The 18,787-nt window shown below is 31.8% G+C and overlaps 1 protein-coding gene across 1 annotated transcript; it reads right to left on the bottom strand.

Annotated features, from left to right (window-relative positions):
• Positions 1 to 10,983: 10,983 nt before the first annotated feature.
• On the bottom strand, positions 10,984 to 18,504 carry LOC111000471 (cytochrome P450 4d2-like). Its single transcript, XM_045629012.1, has 10 exons — positions 18,261 to 18,504; positions 16,663 to 16,755; positions 15,806 to 15,916; positions 14,869 to 15,060; positions 13,430 to 13,626; positions 13,081 to 13,153; positions 12,813 to 13,011; positions 12,524 to 12,678; positions 11,690 to 11,860; positions 10,984 to 11,150 (listed from the first exon to the last, which is right to left on the bottom strand). The coding sequence occupies exons 1-10, from the start codon at positions 18,418 to 18,420 to the stop codon at positions 10,984 to 10,986; spliced, it is 1,518 nt and encodes a 505-aa protein (XP_045484968.1). The 5' UTR covers positions 18,421 to 18,504.
• Between the last annotated feature and the right edge of the window lie 283 nt (positions 18,505 to 18,787).

Below are 18,787 nucleotides of genomic sequence, written 5' to 3'. Positions count from 1 at the left end.
TACTACTTCGTGCGTCTAACTTCGAACTCCAATTCTTTTTAAAATAAATTGTCATTTGGCAAGAGCCAATACAGTAGTCATAATTTATTAATTAATTATTTCAAGGCTTTATTAAGCCCTCAATAAAGCATTTAGCGCGATTAAGTAAGCAATAAGTGCTCTTAATTTAAGAATGCGTCTTGGTATCAACCACTGGTAATGCATACAATTATTGATAAAGATAAAAATTTCTTTAAACATCCAAATTATTTTCCTGTTAAGATCAAAACCCCACGATAAGAGGATAAAAAATAAGCAATCAAATATTGCGCAGATTTCACTTGTTACTTTAATATTTTTTCACAATGAAGACAACTGGCGTCGTAAGTTTGAATTGATTAAAAAGTTAAGAAGAAGAAGAAAAAATATCGCTATTTTTTCTGTTATGGATTAATTCAAACGTATACAAACCAATTACTTCTTAGTTTCGTTAGTCACTCTTTTGGTTAGATGCCAATTCGGTCAGTATGGTCATATTTACACAATAATTTAAATAATAATGGATACAAAGTAATAGCCGGAAACCAAAGCTTTTTTTTAATTTTGGTTAAGTAAATATGTATGTTTCAAAATATGTACAAATGTATATTATTATTTTCACAAAAAATTTGGATCGGATCCGAGTTATAGCATGTCGAGTGCTGAATACTCGGATCCGAGAGCTAGGGATAGCAGTGCTTTAAAAAATGAACGCTCGCACGGATCCGAGTAGGTGGCACTGCTATGGCCCCGCTACACTCTGATCCGATAAAAGTGCTCTTTTAAATTATTATGTATATAATTTAGATTGTTCATTTGTAATTTTTAGGCCTCCTTAGACCGTGAAGGAGTTCTGAGCAACAGTACTGAAGGATGTTAGAATAACTCACAACTCTAACAAATCTAACAGGTATATTCTACTTTTCTAAAGATTGGAAATAAGCGGACTTAGAAAATATTCGATTGATCGTTGTATTTTTCATCAATTGGACAGGGTACCAATGGGTAACGAGTATTGCCATGAATTATTAAGTGTGTAGAGATTGTATATGAGATTGTATTGATATAATGTAGACTATGTATGATATTGTGGATACACACAGCTTAATCTATATATATATATATATATAAAATTCTCGTGTCACAATGGCTCGACCGATTCGTATGAAATGTATTATGCATATTCAGTAGGTCAGAGAAAAGGCTACTCAAACGGCTCTTTCAAACCCCTTTCAAACAAAAAAGTGATAAGTTCTAGCACATAAAATATTTTTATATTTTTGAGACAAAATTTTTTGTTTCTATTTTTTATGATACAACATACAAAAATAGATACAACCCTTAATTTTCAGCCGTCGGTAATTAACTGCTATTTTTTTTGTTAATTAAAAGCTTATGACGAGAATTCTGCGGTTCATATGGAGACAGAACAACCAGAAAAGTTTTAATTCCGGAAAACCGAACAGTCAGCAAATGTTCCATGTTGGTATGTACTAAATAGGTACGCTTGGTATTTAGGAGAAACGAAGTTCGCGGGCGCAGCTAGTAAATTTATAAAACACCTCACTCACTTCGCTAGCTCTGTGTCATAAAAAGTATCGTGGCCTGCAAAACGAGAAAATTCCAGCGCTCCCTGTACTATGCTACCTCCAATTGCTGGCTTTCAGCTGCCCAGGCAGTATGGAGAAAGTTTTTATTATTTTGTTGAATTAATCGTAAATGTCTTTATAGGCCTGAAATTTCTCGTGCTATAGAAATTGTATTATCATGCCCCGAGTAAACTATTTATAATTTATAGGCTAAGAGTGGCATGTTATTAAATTACCTTGAAAGTTTAATTTAAAAGCAACAAACAATCCAGACAACACGAAGAAGATTGGAGAGAAGTTACTTGACATCAAGGAAAGGACACAAAAAGCAGATGCACTAACGTTCTTTGTATTTTTACAACTTTGCAGGCCTCCCTGTCAGATTAGTGAAATATACACTTCTTAGCATGTAACTTACATAGCCTCCCTTAATCTGATCCTCTCGAGAGAGTCTGATTATTAACTTTTTTTTACTAATCTCATTTTATCCTGGACGGGCGGCCATATACCTAGTCTTGCCATAAATACTGAAACAAAGAAAAATATTTTTTTTTCTGTTGCAAATAACATTTATTACTTTTACAGTGTGTTAGTTTAATACATAAATAAACAACAATTTATAATATAAAAAGCTTATTCGAAGTGGTCTCCATTGGGTGCGATACAGTCTTTAAAACGTTGAGGCCAGTTATCGATAGAAGCACGCACTCTTTCCATGGGAAAAATCTTCACTGCCAATCGTACGGATTGTCTTAGGGCCTCTAAATTATTATGCCGTTTAGAGCAAGCCATACTCTCTAAAACTGACCATAAATCATAATCTAGCGGATTAAGATCGGGACTAGACGACGGCAAGTCTTCAGCGCTGATGAAGTCCGAAACGTTCATTTTCAACCAAGACTGCGTAGACCGAGCTTTATGACCCGTTGCCGAGTCTTGTTGGAAGGACCATTCTTTGTTATTGAAAATGGTGTTATTAAATGGCTTCACTACCTTCTCAAGGATGGTATCTTGATACACTTGTGTCGAAGTTTTGATACCTTTTTCACAAAAGTATGACTCAGTCACTCCTTCATAGCTAATACCCCACTAAACCATCACTGAAGTCGGATAGTTCCCACGTTGCACACTGGCGACTTATTGGGAAGCTTCCTTAGAGCTTTGAGCACAAATACAGTCATTTTGTTTGTTAAAATGTTGCTCGATTGTAAAATAATTCTCATCCGTAAACAAAATTTTTCTGTGACCACTCTTTGCGTACCGCTTCAGTAATTTTTTCGATTTATCACCCTATTCTTTTTTAAATTATCATTTAAGAAATGACCAGAACGTCTCTTATATGCTACAAGTCCTAAGTCATCTTTTAAAAAACGCAACATGGTTCTAGGTGCTATCTTTGTCTCCCGAGATAAAATCTTTTGCTTTTGGACAGGATTTCTTCGAATTCTTTCCCTTACTGCTTTGACCACCTTTTTCTTAAGAAGACTACGTGGAAGGCCAGATATTTTTCTGTCACAAATAGAGGAGGTCTCATTGTACCTATTAATAGCTCAGTACTCAAATATTTTACAAATACCAAGCGTATGGAGAGTTTTAAAATGTGCATTTAGCTTTATACCTACTTTGGTAATGAAATCACAGCGATTCGGTTCTCTTCATCACCCCACTGCATTTTAATATAGCAAAATATTATACAAAGTATTGGCGCCAAAATGAGAAAACTTAATGGACAATCATATAAAAATAACAGATTCCAAATTAAAATGTAATATTTTGTTTATTTTTAATTGTATCAGTATTTATGGCCAGACTAAGTATATGGAGCTCATATTTAGAGATACTTAAGCATAAGGTATCTTCCTGTATATCCTCCACGCTGGAGTAAATCCCGAAATCCCCTCTTGGGCGGGGAGCTATAAATGTTACAATAAAATACATTGTAACATATTAAAACTAAATTAACTAAAAAACTTTATTTTTTTTATTAAAAATACAGTTTTGAAACAAGTATATTACAAATTGGGGGATTATATTCAAGATAAGAATGTCCAAGAATGTTTCCAAAAACATGCTGGTCCTGCTTCTCAATTATAGAGCCTTGACAAAATCAATTGGTTGCTGATCCAATTTTAAATATTTTTGTTTTATAATACTACAAAAGCATTATTTTATGTTTATTTGACACACTGTCTTATTGTTTTTTTATAACTCTTTAATGTATAATATTCTAGGGTTTCGATATTTGTAAATATGTGACGAATATGTATACTAATAATACAATAATAAACCTGTATAGTTGTTTTATTATTTCTGTATAGTTGCTTTTGGAAGTGGCCAATATAATCATCGTTATATTTTATTTAACGTTCAAAAGTGCAATCTTATTGGAATAAATGATTTCATCATTTCATCAGATGAGTCATACCTATTAAAAATAATATTAATACAGTAGCATAACCAAAGCGCTTAGACTATAATTGTGTAGCTCGAGGCGTAGGAGGCTAATGAAAAATCAATTGAATAGCGTGCAGGTATTGCTAATCTACTTCGAAATATTATGAGCCTACAGAAATATCTTGTTTGGCATTATTTTGTAATACAAGCTGTCTCAAAAGAAAATTCGTCTTTCGTTGATCGATTCAAAGAAAAGTGATTCGTGTATCAAAAAAGTGTTTTTCATTAAGAAGAGTGAAGTGCACATTTTGGGAATTTATTGCTTAAAAATAATACAGAGTTATACAATAAACTACCCACAACAATATTTTAGACAAAATTACTTTGAATTTCATTTCTTTGGATTTCTTGTCTTTGGTTACTTTTACTTTTAAGTTTATTGCATGTGCTATCGTTTTATCGTGATTATTTTAGTAACGACTACAATGTAATGTTTATCTAAAGTATTAGTGACATTTTTGTGTTTTTTGAGAAATAAAGTATCTAAACCTAAAGCCAATCAATCTGGATATTATTAAACACATCTGGTTCCAATTACAGAGTTGTGAATAAAGTGCGGATTTATCCCGCAGTATTTTATGTTTCAATCAGTCAGGTCGAGACAGCTGTCGAGAGTTTCAATGTTTTCGAACAAAAATAGAACATTTTTATGTTTGTGTTGTTTTTTTCAATAGATATTGTTTTATGTTTCAAGACAGTCTTTGAAAAAAAGTGTTTTTCTTAAAAAGTATGCTAGCTTTTGATTCTACAGTAGCCTCATTAAATAATTTGCAATCTGAGTTAGCAAAAGCTAACCTAGACACGGTGTATTCACGGTCGTTGCATATACATTCATGCACTTATAAGGACCTTGATTGGATTTAAGATTACTTTTACTTGCCGATTTATTATTAAATTTTACTTGGATTATTTTGTTTAATATGTACCATGTACTGCATGGAACCAGTAGAAGTGTCCAACACAGAGGCTGCCTTCCGTTAGAACAATTTTTATCTTATATTTGAAATACAGTTAATTTATAAAAAAAAATTACACAAATCAAAAAAGTACAATACTATTGGAAGTTTAATTTATAAAATTAACATTATTATATGAAGGTTAACGCCTATGCCTATAATAAGGAGTTTATCTCAATTGCAATGTAGAGAAATTCAGCATGCCACATTAAACTCTTAGGTGAATGTCAGGTCAGGCTAGGTGCAGTATAGAAGCTTTTAAAAAATACATGTTTCAATCCGTTACTCTAAAGTCACAGCTGAGGCTAACAGAAAGAATACACAATGACTCTCAGATATTTTAAGTTAGGTGTAGAATACAAGCGTGGCGCGTATAAAGTTTTTAAGCTATTTGCATGAGACGCAGTCATTTCAAAATCAATATATCATTTATTCCTTTAGGTAACTTTACACTTAACATTATTATTGAAGTGAAACTTCTTTAGTATCTTAAATTTTTTACGGAACGTCACGAATATGTGCAACGTTTTTGATGAATAAAAGGGAAAGAGGGATTGAGATCGATTGAGAGAGAGTAAGAAACAGATATCGAGAAAAATACAGGCTATTGGTTGCTGTATTCGTTTAATAGTTACATATTAGAACTTTAGATTGGAATTCTGTCGTATTACGTCTTGTGAAGTTTTTATTTATTTCTATTATCATAAGCACGTATACAGTGTGTAAACAGTGTGAACATAACTACAAACACATGGAGTATACACTAAATCGATCGTATATCATCTATTGGGGCTTTTACCTAAGTAATAATAAATTTACAACACACTCTTATGTATATTATTAGGTTAATAACTAAGCATCTAATAAAAACAACTTAATTATATATAGATTTATTAGATTAGGACTATTACTGCACTAATTTTTTTTTAACTCTTCCCTTCTTTTTCTACACAGCTTTTTAATTGTCTTCTAATTTCAATGGAAAAATGACTAGTATTGTTCTAGAGGCTCCAGCGTGTGACTCGCGTCTCTGAGGACGTAGGTTCGATCCCCGGTTGTGCCCCAACCAATATCAAGTTTCTATGCGCGCATATAACATTCACTCGAACGGTGAAGGAAAACATCGTGAGGAAACCGGCGCAGTTTTCGCGCTCATCTTATGAATGTAGACCACATCTTGCAACTCAACTCCTGAATTTGTATTCCCTGTACGTATATTTGTAGCTCTATGAAACTTCAAACGAGATCGTATTCGGTCCAATATCTTCTCCAGAACGCTTCGTGTTAATTTAATTCAGTGTTATTGTTAGTAATACATTTACAATTATAATTTGAGACTGTTTCCCGATTCTATGCGTTTGAAACGCCGAGGCAACTGAGACACTTTAATTTGTAATTATATACAGAACGTATAGAAAAAAAATTAAAGTCTTCTTTTTTGTTTCATAATTTTAAAAAATATATTCTAGTTTCAGTCAGTATAATTATTATAATTATGAATGTTTTTATAAGTAATTATGAATCTTTTTAGAAGTAATTATGAATAATTATAAGTAATTATGAATGAATTATTATAATTATGTATAAAATTATAAAACTTAGCGTCTCAAAAAATAAATAATGTTTTATATTACTAAATATGTTTTAGTTTCAGTCCCATTTAGGCATTACGTAATGGTTGCAGGTGTTTACGTTTTATGAAAAAAACCTTGACAATTTAAAATAATGACGGAAAGGTTATCTCGTAAGTTCTAACAATAACAGGCTCTTGATTTGAGAACTGGCAGTAAATTTTAATTTAGAAGCATATTTTCTGTCGTTCTAAATCATATCTTAATATACTTACGTAAATCACGTGTCACGTTGTTTGTCTCCTAAACTACCGAACCGATATTAATTTTGAGGCTAGATAGTCTGCAAAGAAAGACCTTTTTTTGTAAATTATAACCAACTAAAAAATGCATTATGAACTAATAAACAAATGAAGATTATTTGACAACTGTCAGTTAGATCTACGAAAAATAATTCAAATGTCAATTTTGAAGTTATACTTATTTTGGCGTTATATATATAAGTTATACTTCTTTTAGGGAAAATGATGAGAGTTATTTTTTTTCTATTGTTCGTGTCGTTTTTTTCTACAAATGTAGAATAGGGCGAAATAATTTTTTTTTGAAAATATGTTGATCTTGTTAAGCCAAATAACAAAGTATAACTTAAAACGAGTGGACATAGTATCACCTCACATGTTTTTCCGTAACAACTGTATTAATAAGCCTTATATATCCAGCAATTCTGCGAACATTTTCCAATAAATGTATCAAATTGTAAAAGTTGTTCCTATTACATTTATCGCCACGTTGCGCAGGTTATAAATCGGCAGCGGAAGGATATTTGCAATTTAATAGCAATATTATCATAATCGATAATCTGAATTACTTTTTAATTTTTCCTTATCCTCGCCGAGAATATTTCGTGTCGAATTATGGCGGTTCTATTTTCAATACATCCCGGAAATTGGGTATTGTCTGCATTTCCCTAAGTGGAGAATATTAAATCTTATTACTGTAGCTTCATCCTAGTTTTATTTGGCTTACGAAATTAAATTGAAATTTATTTGAATTGTATTTCTTAATTATTAAAAAACTGTTAAGAATTTGGGTCGCTCATATTTTAAATGAGCAGTTTTAGCTAGTGGCTTAAGGTGCAATACTCATCCCTGAAGTCGTTGGTTCGATCACCGGCTGTGCACCAATGGACTTTCTCTGCGTATTACGCACGAACGATGAAGGAAAACACCGAAAGGAAACCTGACCCAAAAAGTCGATGGCGTCAGGCATTGGAGGCTGATCACCTACTTGCCTAATAGATTGACAAATGATCATAAAACAGATTCAGAAATCTATTCATGATTTTTTGATAATATACTCGATATTTGAGGAATAATAAGAATATAAAATGGCGCGCGTTGGTTGGTTGTACAGACCGTATGTAATCTAGATTTAAAATATTGAAATAACGCGGTGCAAACACCCATATCGGCCCAATGTTATCAAGATTAAATAATTCCGAAATTGGTGTGAACATTTTTGCTTAATTTCAATTTAAACTAAAAAAAATCTTTTTTTTAATTTATTTCATTTATTAATTACTTAGATGTAATCTGGAACGTGGTGTAATTGTGGCAGCTTACAAACATTGTGTAAAACAAAAAACTTGGCGATTTTGAATTAGTTTGAGTTGTTAAAGACCCAAAAACCCATCATTGCAAAAAGACGCCATTCAAGGCAACATAAAAAGGCCCTTTTCGCGTGCTCCTGGAATGCGTAAGAGATTCAGGATAATGAGGATATATCGGAGGTCGCTCCGATAATAATTCTGCGAACGCTCTGAAGGCTTGATGTACGTCAGGCAGTGGAATGTGGCCTGATAACCAGAACTGAAAAATATACATATTTATCTGCGGAAATCATAATTGTTTTTTTTTTTTAAGTACAGAGACTTATGTGATGGTGGAACACAAATTGTTTACAATTTGTCCGTCCAAGAGCTAATACATTTATTACTACATGAATTAATTACCTACCATTAATCGTTACATAATAGACTAGGACAGATACTTTTGTTGAAACGGTTCATTAACGCCCGAACCCAATAATTAATCCACAATTTTTTACAATCTGAGATCAGACCGTGACAGTCGATCGATCTCTTATCTACATCCCAATAACAAAAAAACCCCACGAAGACAATCCATTTTTGGCGACGGATTTAATGCAATCTCTTAGCTCTTTAGACTCATATTTGATAATCAATATTAACCAAATAAAGTAAATAAAACCGTTCAAATAATATTAAAATACACATGTCTATGTTTTAAACATATCAAATAGCTTTTTAATTTTTTTAAAAACTGGTGTAAGTTAAAATCTTAAGACAGAATATTGGCACAGTTGAACTGTCATTTCGATACAAAGGTCTATCCGCAGGCTCGGTTTGGCCCCCTATTATATAAAGAAAACATGGATAGCTTGTATCGACAGATGGCTATACCATCCGTCGATTGGTTATTGGTGTAATTTTATTAATAATTGGATAAAGATAGTCAAAATGGATTGAGATAGGTTATTGGATTTGGGCGTTAGACTGTTGCTTTCGGACATAAGGCCGGCAACGCACTCGCGAGCCCTCTAGCATCGAGAGTGTTCATGGGCGGCGGTATCACTCAACATCAGGTGAGCCTCCTGCCCGTTTGCCCCCAGTTCTATAAAAAAAATATACAAAAGCACAAAATGCTACAGCCGGGTCATTAATATACTCTTCTATAAAGTACATCCGTCCCAGCAATAAAATTGTATCCCATATATCAGTCGGTAAAAGTGAGGCGTAAACTTCGACATGCCTATAATTCACACACCGAGGCCCTTCTGTGGGCGGGAATTTTCACAATTCGGAAAACGATTTATTTTTTGTTCAAGACGTGTACATTAAGTATAAAAAGATTTTATTGTTGGTTTCTTAGAGACAAATATTTGTTAACTGTAATTTTTAAGATATTTAATTGACAGTTTTAGATTGTTACTTGAAAAAAAAATAGTGTATAAGCTTGTATCTGTTACTTTAGAATTGAGGTTCTTCAAGAAAAGATTTGACCAATTCTTAAAAAGCCGACAAGGTACTCGCGAGCCCTCTGGCATTGAGAGTGTCCATGGGGTATCAATTAACATCAGATGAGCCTCCTGCCCGTTTGCCATAAAAAAGGGACGAAAAGAGGAATATGTGAGTGTTATGATTTTTTAGGCTTCCAAGCACGTGTTCTTAGAGCGTGGATACAAGGTGCGGTGCCAGAGTGTTGCCGCAACGTCATCCTCCAAATTATTATACCATGCCACGCGACATCGCACCGCAAGCGCCGGACTTATGGTCTGCGTAAACTATATTGCCACATCGCGGCGCTGTAGCGAAATAATTGCGGTACGGCGCCGCAATACAACGTTACTGCATCGTGTGACGTTCTTAGTTTCGATAGTGTATATTTGACTTTAATTTGAATCGAGGTAAAATTAGAAACCAGACCTAGTTACTAGTCACTAGAAATATATATTTTCAGGGATTGTTGGCGTTTTTTTTCACCCCTTCTATAATTGAACTCAAGCAATACGAAAATTATTGGGTTTTTTTCTATTTTAAAAATATATGATTATAGACGAAAACGTCTGAAATTCCCTTATCCATCTCCTCACTCGAATTTATTGGCTTCCTAAACAAATAAGCCGTATTGACACCGGTTTATTGGGCAAACTCGTAAAATAGAGCCTTTATGAGAGTACACAATGTCGGCTGTGATTGGACACGACTTGTATTTTGTGGTTTATGACCCGTTTACGGATCCTAAATGAAATTAAAACAGCCCCTGCGTATAAATCATATTCTTATCAAAAAGCAAAGCAAATTATTTCATATCGGTAATATAATATATACTTACGGTAGTAAAAAATACTTTAATGACCATGAATTCAGTCATAATATTAAATCCATAATGCTTGGAGATTTTAAGTGAATTAAATTAGTTAATTAGTGATTTTAAGTTAATCACAACCTAATAATCATGTCGTGTAAATCTTTTCGTAAAAAATAAGTCATGTTTAACCTTGACTCGAATTCAATTTTTCAACGAAATAATTCAATGACATTTTCTTATCTTGTCATTTAGCACGAGTGGTTGAGAAGACATTTAGTATTCATCTGTCTCTTTTCATGAAAGCGAACTCACAATTTGACAGAAAGAGACAAACGAGGATTTTACTTAAAATACCGCAATATGCAATCTTCAATGCTTTAAGAGATTTGATTAATAATTATTCTCTTGTGTGTAAATAAGTGAAATAAATAGGCTTGCAATCCAAAAATCCGTATTTATTACATAAATATATTTGTAGATTATTAAATTAATTTATAAATAAATGCTATCTTTTCTCCAAAGCAACTTTAAAATCGTCTTTAGCTCTCATCATAATGGAGAATGTGCTATCTATTGTTGGCACTGGTCCCTTCTCTGGCTCTCCTACCACTTTGTAATGACGGATTATGGAGGCTACTGCTATTTTCACAGACTGCAGAGCGTATTTGTAACCTGGAAACAAATATTACAATACAAACTTTTGTAAGATTTCTTGACGGCTGCATACATTTCAATGATATCTCTTGGCTCAGGCTATTTATTTAGTTTTATTTTAATCCTTAAAAACTTATGACATAAACTATTGCAAAAACAACAAAACAAAAAAAGTCGACATAAACTTAATTCAAATTGTTGAGAATCGCTTTTGAATTATTTAGTGTATTGTGTTTTATTTGTTATATTCTCTGTAAATTAAATAATAGTTATTCATTTATCAGAGGTAGAACGTAGAACAAATCAACTTAAAGAAAAAGCAGGTGGTATATGGTAGAGAGGAATTGCGGGATTTGGAGGAAGGATTTATCAAAAAGGACACATAGATACGCACAAGAAGATGAAATAGAAACGTGTTTAAATGTTAAAGTATCTGAATGAAAATGCTTTTATTAATCTTTATTAAATTAGATTTCTTTCATATTATATTGTTTCAAATATAATAGTTTGATTAGTAATTTCTGTATAGAATTCCTAATTGGCTATTTTGTACTGACCGATGCAATTCCGAGGACCCAAACTAAATGAAGCGTAGTTCACCAATTGGTCATCAGAGAATCTGTCTGGGTCAAAATAATCAGCAGTCGGTCCCCAATGTTTTGGATCACGATTCATGCCCCAAAAAGAAATAACAATACTCGTTTCACGAGGAAGAATTATACCTGAGGCTGTAAAGAAAATTGTATTCATATCAGAAGTTTAATTCAATATCAGTTTTCAGGTTATTTACATAGTAATTTATTTTCAAATATTTTATTAAGTAATTTTATTTAGTTAATCTGTCAATATAAAATTGTCTGTTCTATTTATCTGATCATTAAGTAAAGATCCTGAGGTTAAGGGTTTACACAAAAAAACACTTAATATTTTTTTTTATAGAACAGGGGGCAAACGGGCAGGAGGCTCACATGATAAGTGATACCTCCGCCCATGGGCACTCTCAATACCAGAGGGCGCGAGTGCGATGCCGGCCTTTTAAGAATTATTTAAAAAAATTAAATAAAACTCTCAGATATGTGTTCAATTAAATCAGTCACGATCTTCAGACTTTACCCCGAAATTCCCAATTGTATTTTACTATAGACCCGTAATTTTATCTCAATTATTTTCGAATTCATTCTATCGAGTTACTTTAACATAGTCATAGTCATATAGTACGATATGTCATATATTTTATATGTAAAATGATACACTTCGAAATATAAATCTTATAGTTGTTATTTAATAGGACAGTTGGTCCTTGAATGAAACATTTTCAGAAGTACAATTTAAAACTTGTTTTTGTAAGACTATTGATCTTTGATATCTTAGTATTAGAAGAAAAGGCTTACGAAGATGTGCTTCCTCGTCTCCAGCCTTTCTTATAATGACTGGAACTGGTGGGAAAAGCCGGATAGATTCCTTAACCACTCTATTTAAATATTGAAGAACTAGTAAGTCTTCTGACTGCATGGGACGATCACTGTTTCCAAAATTATTTTTGATTCTGAAATACAGGTCATTTTTAAAATCAATTTTGGGAGTAAATACTTTTTAAATATTTTTATTAAAAAAAAGCGAAATTTGTCTCTTAATCCTTGTGTTTTCAGATAAACCATGCTAGAGCCAAAAAAAACTTACTCATTGTACAATTTTTCTTGTATTTCAGGATATTTGGCTAATAACACCAGAGTGTAGCCAATAGCAACTGCAGAACTGTCTGTGCCAGCCAACATCATCACCAAGATCTCCTCCCTGAGTTCTTTATCACTCAGTCTATTATCTTCTTTAGATAATATTATAAGGTGTTCTAAGAAACTTTTCGTGTCTTCGCCTTGTCCTAACATAATAAGAAATATGAAATAGTGTATAAAGACTAATAATTAAGTAAAAAAAATAAAGTAAATACCGAAAATTATTTGTTTTTCCTTTATTAATTTGGTGTCATTGCTATGAAGTGTTTCACGTTTTTCTTTGATTATCTGAAAACATATGCTTAATAATTTCTTGTTTTAAATTATTTTTATAGTTAACATTTTTATAATTAATAATTTTTATAATTATTTCATGGCATAGATATCTAGGTATTTTAATTGTATTTTTTCCTAGGCGTAAGTATTTTTTTATAAGCGTAAAATAATTATGTACAAAAATTGCAATTAGTAGATTAGAATATAGATAGTCAAATAGAAAAATCGAAAAAACAGCTCGAATGGTAAAAGTATCAAAATGCATTCGATGCAAATGTTATAACTCACCTTATCCGGTAAACTATATAATAAAGTTGTCGATCTTTGTATATCTGCGTGTAAATTGGAATACTTATATATAAATTGGGGCCACAACCAAAATTTGAGTATTCTGCTTGACATTAAACATAGAACATCTTGAATTGCTTTGAGGAAGGGAATGTTAGGATCCCGCAGAGCGTCCAATTTGATACCTAACGCTGTTTCTGTAACAAAAACCCGATAAAAGCGACTGGTAACGTCAATAAAAAAAGACTTAAATAATAATAATAAAATAATTAATATGCTATTGTACTTAACTTTAAACTGCAATTTTATTTACAGCGAAAGTATACCTACAATAATTAGTATCGTTTTAAGACTCACTCACTCACACATTTGCACCCACACACTTACAGTAGTCATGTACTCAGGTGTTGATAACGGTTGACCAAAGTTAATAAAAAAGGTTTATTTTAATTATTTTAAGAAATTAATAATTACGTTTGTTTATAGAATAGCTGGGAACCTTGAAGCAGGTATTTTTTTACTTAAAAGGGTTTCTAAATCTTACACCTAGGAAAATGTACCTACTTAACATGAACAAACACTTTTTTATTTTATTTTAAGGTTGATACTATAAGTTACGATAAGTTATTGTATACGAAACGCACTTTTAAGATGTCATTGGAGAATCGTAGAAATTTAATTGGTGTATCGTTTGCATTTAAGCTATTTAAAAATCAGGTTGATTGACTCCAACCTTTTACCAAAATTAAAATTTCGTGTTGTCTAGAGGGACACCCCAGATATCCCATCCTTCCATTTGTCCTGTCTACCAAACAATGCGTTTGGTCCAAGCTCCAACTGATATCCAGATTGAGCATTCTGATAAACGATCTAGGCCTGGATATCCATAACTGCTTCACTCACACTTAAAAATTCATTGTCGTTTATTTGTTGTAATTTTAATTGTTTTATTTAATATTTTTATGTGAAACTTCTTTGTAAATTAATTATTACTAAGGTAAAAGCCCCAACAGATCATGTACCAGTATATGATCACTCCATGTATTTGTATATCTATATTCACACTGTATACGTGCTATTGATAATATAAATAATAAATATCTGTGTTTATTGCCCAAGACGTTATGCTCCAGAATTGCCATCTAAAGTTCTAATATGTAACTACTAAACGAATACAACAACCAATAGCGTGTATTTTTTTTCAATCCTTCCTCTCTCTTTCTTTCTCACTCTCTCTGAATCGGTCTCACTAGCTCTCTCCCTTTTTTCGACCAAAACGCTGCACGTCATCGTGACGCTAATATTATAAATTTTACCCTCATGCGCCTAAAGAAGTTTCACTTCAAAACAGATTAACTAGGACTTTATAATTTCATATACACTAAATACGCTAAGCTTCGAATATTTGAAATGTTGAAACCCTTTTTTGAAATATCTACCTGCGATAGAACTTAATGTATAGGCACTGACGTAAGGCCAAATGCTGAACTCTCCAGAACCGACTCGGCCGTCTATTTCCAATTGCTCCGACAGATCCTGTGCCTGTCTAGCTTGGATGCTTACGAAACTTTTAATAATTTTGGGACCAAAGGCTGGTATGAGCATCTTTCTTCGGTGAATCCACGTGGAAACTAAAAAGTAGTAAAAAGTAAAATATTGAGATGATAACTGTTGAACTGTAATGACCTAACAGTGTTTTAGTAGTAGTAGTTAGTAGTTACTCGATTTAAATCGATATCCTAACAAACAATCACTTTTGTAAAGCTATCAAAATCAATTTTTTAATAGAGCTGCATCAAAAACTAAGGTCCAATGACTAATTATACACAAATTTTCTAACAATAAATAGTTTAGTCCTGAGAGCTCAATATATACTTCTACTGATTCAAATTTGATTACGAAAAATCGTCACGTATCAAAATCGTCAGTCTTATGTAAAAGTAAATATAGGAACCGTGAAGGAGAAGAAAGGAAATGCCCTAGTTAAAATCATACATAGTTCACCATACGTACAAATACATACAACATATAAGATTGCCTATAATCTACATCATTTCAAGTGCATCTAAACCAGCGTCATGTCATAACTGAAATGAACTCAAACGTGGCGAGACCATTCCATTTTTCGATCGACTTTAGTAAAAAATTATGGATCACACAATAGAACATATCAAATATAAACAAGAATATTGGTGTAACCACAATAATTTATTGTGAAAAATTCCCATAAAGTCGTGGAAATTCAGAGTAACATTTGGGGCTAAGTTTTCTTTTTCGTCTATCAAATCAGTAGATTTTGAGGTACAGAAGTGACTTTTCTCTTTATCTTAACCGATGATTGAATGATTTTAAATGTCGAAATATTTTAAGTCTTACCTGGTGCATAGATACCGGCATCCCCAATTACTTCTTTAAACAAATTTGTGATATTATCCTTTTCAAGACAATTTTTTAATATATATTCAGCATCTACTCGATCTGTTACACCTATAACAAAATTCTCGATATAAGCGGAGTTAAGATAAGTCTTGTTAGGGTTGCCAACTATACTGTTTTTAACTAAATTATACTTTTTACTGTAAATGTCTGTTTATTAAAAGTTAGCTCTTCATTCTTATTTCAGTTATAATTGTAATGAGGCATATTATTGACTTTTACAAAAAGATTTTAAATTATGAAGTTGTGCTTAATAAATACATAAAATGCAGTTCATTTTGATAAAATACTTCAATATTCTTCATAGACCTGATTATACTTTATTTCTTGTACAAAAAAGTTGATAACCCTGAGTCAAATCTCAAATAAAAATTTTGCTAATTTTGTTCAAAAATTATAATTGTATTGATTATTATTTCTATTGATTTTAGATTTCCGTTGAAGTCTGATTTTACAAATTCATTTTTAACTCAAATCTGGCGAGGTCGTGCATAAATCACTTTGCATTAAAAAAGTACATTATTAACGTAGTCCATCGTACTACATGCTCTTAAAATAGTTAGAGATTCGCCTTCGAAGCGAAGATCAATTTTAATATAATTATATTTAATATATATTTTGAAATCCGATTCGTAAAGTTAAGATGTTATCGTGTTTTAAAAGGAAGAGACTGGCTGCCCACAACACAGGGAATCCTAGTGTCAGGGCCAGTGCACTCTACTTTATAGAAACATTAATGTATTTTGTGGCTAATAAAGTTCTTTCTTTAAAAAAAAAAATGTGTGAATTGCACTTACCAACGTATAAATGTGGATCGGTCATGAATCTTATCATCCCACATGCAGTTTTCAGAGAATATCGGCTATACTCTACTATCAGCGGTAATATTACTAAAAAAAAGTATAGTATAGTATAGTTATTAAAGTAAAAATTAACATCTGTTTTGATGATTTTTTTGGATACGCAAATTATACAAAGCAAAAAATTTATTGATAATTGACCGGTATTCTTTTGTTTATATTTTTGACGGAGCATGGTTTCCAAAAGCATGGCTTAGAAAGTCATGGAGCGTTTGCCCCATATGCCATAGAGGCGACACGGAAATTATTGTATGCTAAGGAAACTAGAAAATAATAGTTACACGTAGCTTCATATCTAAGCAGTGTTAACCTAAAGTCTAACCTAAACCTTAAATAAACATATATGCAAATTAAATAAGCATGCAAAAGGATCACCAGACTTTTTTGTAAAAAAAAATCTGCAAAACAGCGAATTAGGTTCGAGATATTTTCGAGAGGTTCGAGAGAACTTATTTATTTATTTATGAAGTTTACGACATCATCTACTGATTAATTTACAAAATCTTTCATCTACATTGTAAAACAATTAAATAAACATAAGTTTTACAAAAAATTGAAATCAAAAATTAAAAAGTACAATTAAAGCATATACCTATAAGATAAGATAAGCACACAATAAAATAAATTAAAGTTACCAGAATTTTTGGTACTTAAAGCAGAAATATATTATCAGCAAAACAGCGAATTAGCAATGCTTATCTAAAACCGATCAGACAACTACCGAATAAATCCAGCTCCGGAAAAGCTGTGTTCAATTCGTTAAAATCGCGAAGAATTCGAAACAGAGGTGCCTGAACTCCTAAGTTGGTTTTTGCAGAAGGAATTTGAAAAATTTTGCTGGTTTTAGACCTAGGGAATGAGAAAAGGACGACAATTTTGATATATTTCTAACGTTGGTGATTCGTATGAAAAACCCATGTTAATAAAAGCTAGGTGTGGAGTAAAAGATCTTTGAATTCTTTCGATTTGATGATAAAATACACATTCAAAGATGCTTACTAATATATTTTATTTCGTACGTTAGCTATGAAGTATGTGCATAATAAATTGGTCAAAATCTATTAATCCACAAGATTATATTAAACTATTTTAAAATAATTATCTTTTAATGACACTATTTAAATTATTTTATTAACAAAACGCGCAAATTATTATATTTTTTTAATACAGTTTTGAAGTTAGTTACAAAAAGTTTCACAAATATTTCGTTTATTTATTATTACATCTATTAATTTAAGATTATATTTGACAGATGTAGAACGATATTGAGATTTCCTTTGGGTCTTTTATAATACTTCCGAAATTTTAATTGAACAACTATTGTATTAAATTATTATATTTTTTACTAAGCTAAGTAAGCTTTTTAGTTAAACTTTTACAATTTGTACATAAACCTAATTAGTTACAAAATAACTTTATTTTAGCTAGTTTACTAAATAAATATATAGCCCATTACTGCCGAATCAACTTAAAATATAACCGTATGTTAAAATGTAATCGTATTATCGTACGGTTAAATTAAAAATGTTACTTACTATCTCGTCCCAAAATGGAATATTTCAGGGCACCAAACACAGAAGTTGCATCGGGTGGAGTTGGTATTTTTTCCGCTAATTCATGTACTCTCCTCCGTCTAAATCGGTACAGTGCATAACACATAATCACTAGTACAATGTTGATGAAAACAAATGACATGTTTACGTAAATGTCTTTACGACTCTCAGGTCCTCAGCAGAATGTTTAAGACGGGAAAGGATTGAAAATAATCTTGCCCTTCAGATTCACGAGTTAACAATATGACACTGGTAAATTATAAAGCTCTTTTATATAGCTGTATTATATTGCGTGAACAAAAAACGTTATTACAGTAATTTGCTTATAATGGGTAATGTTGGGAATGTTTTTTAAAGTAACATTATTAACTATAACCCAATACTAAGAATGTATTGAGGAATAGAGCATACTCTTTCTCCTTCTTTCAATAGACCTGAAATATAAATAGTGCTTCAAATATTAAGAATTTTAGCACATTAATAAAACATATTACAATAATGCACAATGT

This window comes from Pieris rapae, chromosome 7, assembly GCF_905147795.1.
Source record: "Pieris rapae chromosome 7, ilPieRapa1.1, whole genome shotgun sequence".
Taxonomy (NCBI): Eukaryota; Metazoa; Arthropoda; class Insecta; order Lepidoptera; family Pieridae; genus Pieris; species Pieris rapae.
This window is presented reverse-complemented; position numbering and strand designations above follow the sequence as displayed.

What these genes read in the sequence shown, in the direction of transcription:
- LOC111000471 (XM_045629012.1), bottom strand. Translation starts at nt 18,420, where the DNA reads ATGTCATTTGTTTTCATCAACATTGTACTAGTGATTATGTGTTATGCA. An exon ending in TGCCGGTATCTATGCACCAG is followed by an intron (nt 15,061 to 15,805) that starts GTAAGACTTAAA and finishes ACTACTTTTTAG; the next exon opens with TTTCCACGTGGATTCACCGA. An exon ending in CAAGAAAAATTGTACAATGA is followed by an intron (nt 12,679 to 12,812) that starts GTAAGTTTTTTT and finishes CCTGTATTTCAG; the next exon opens with AATCAAAAATAATTTTGGAA.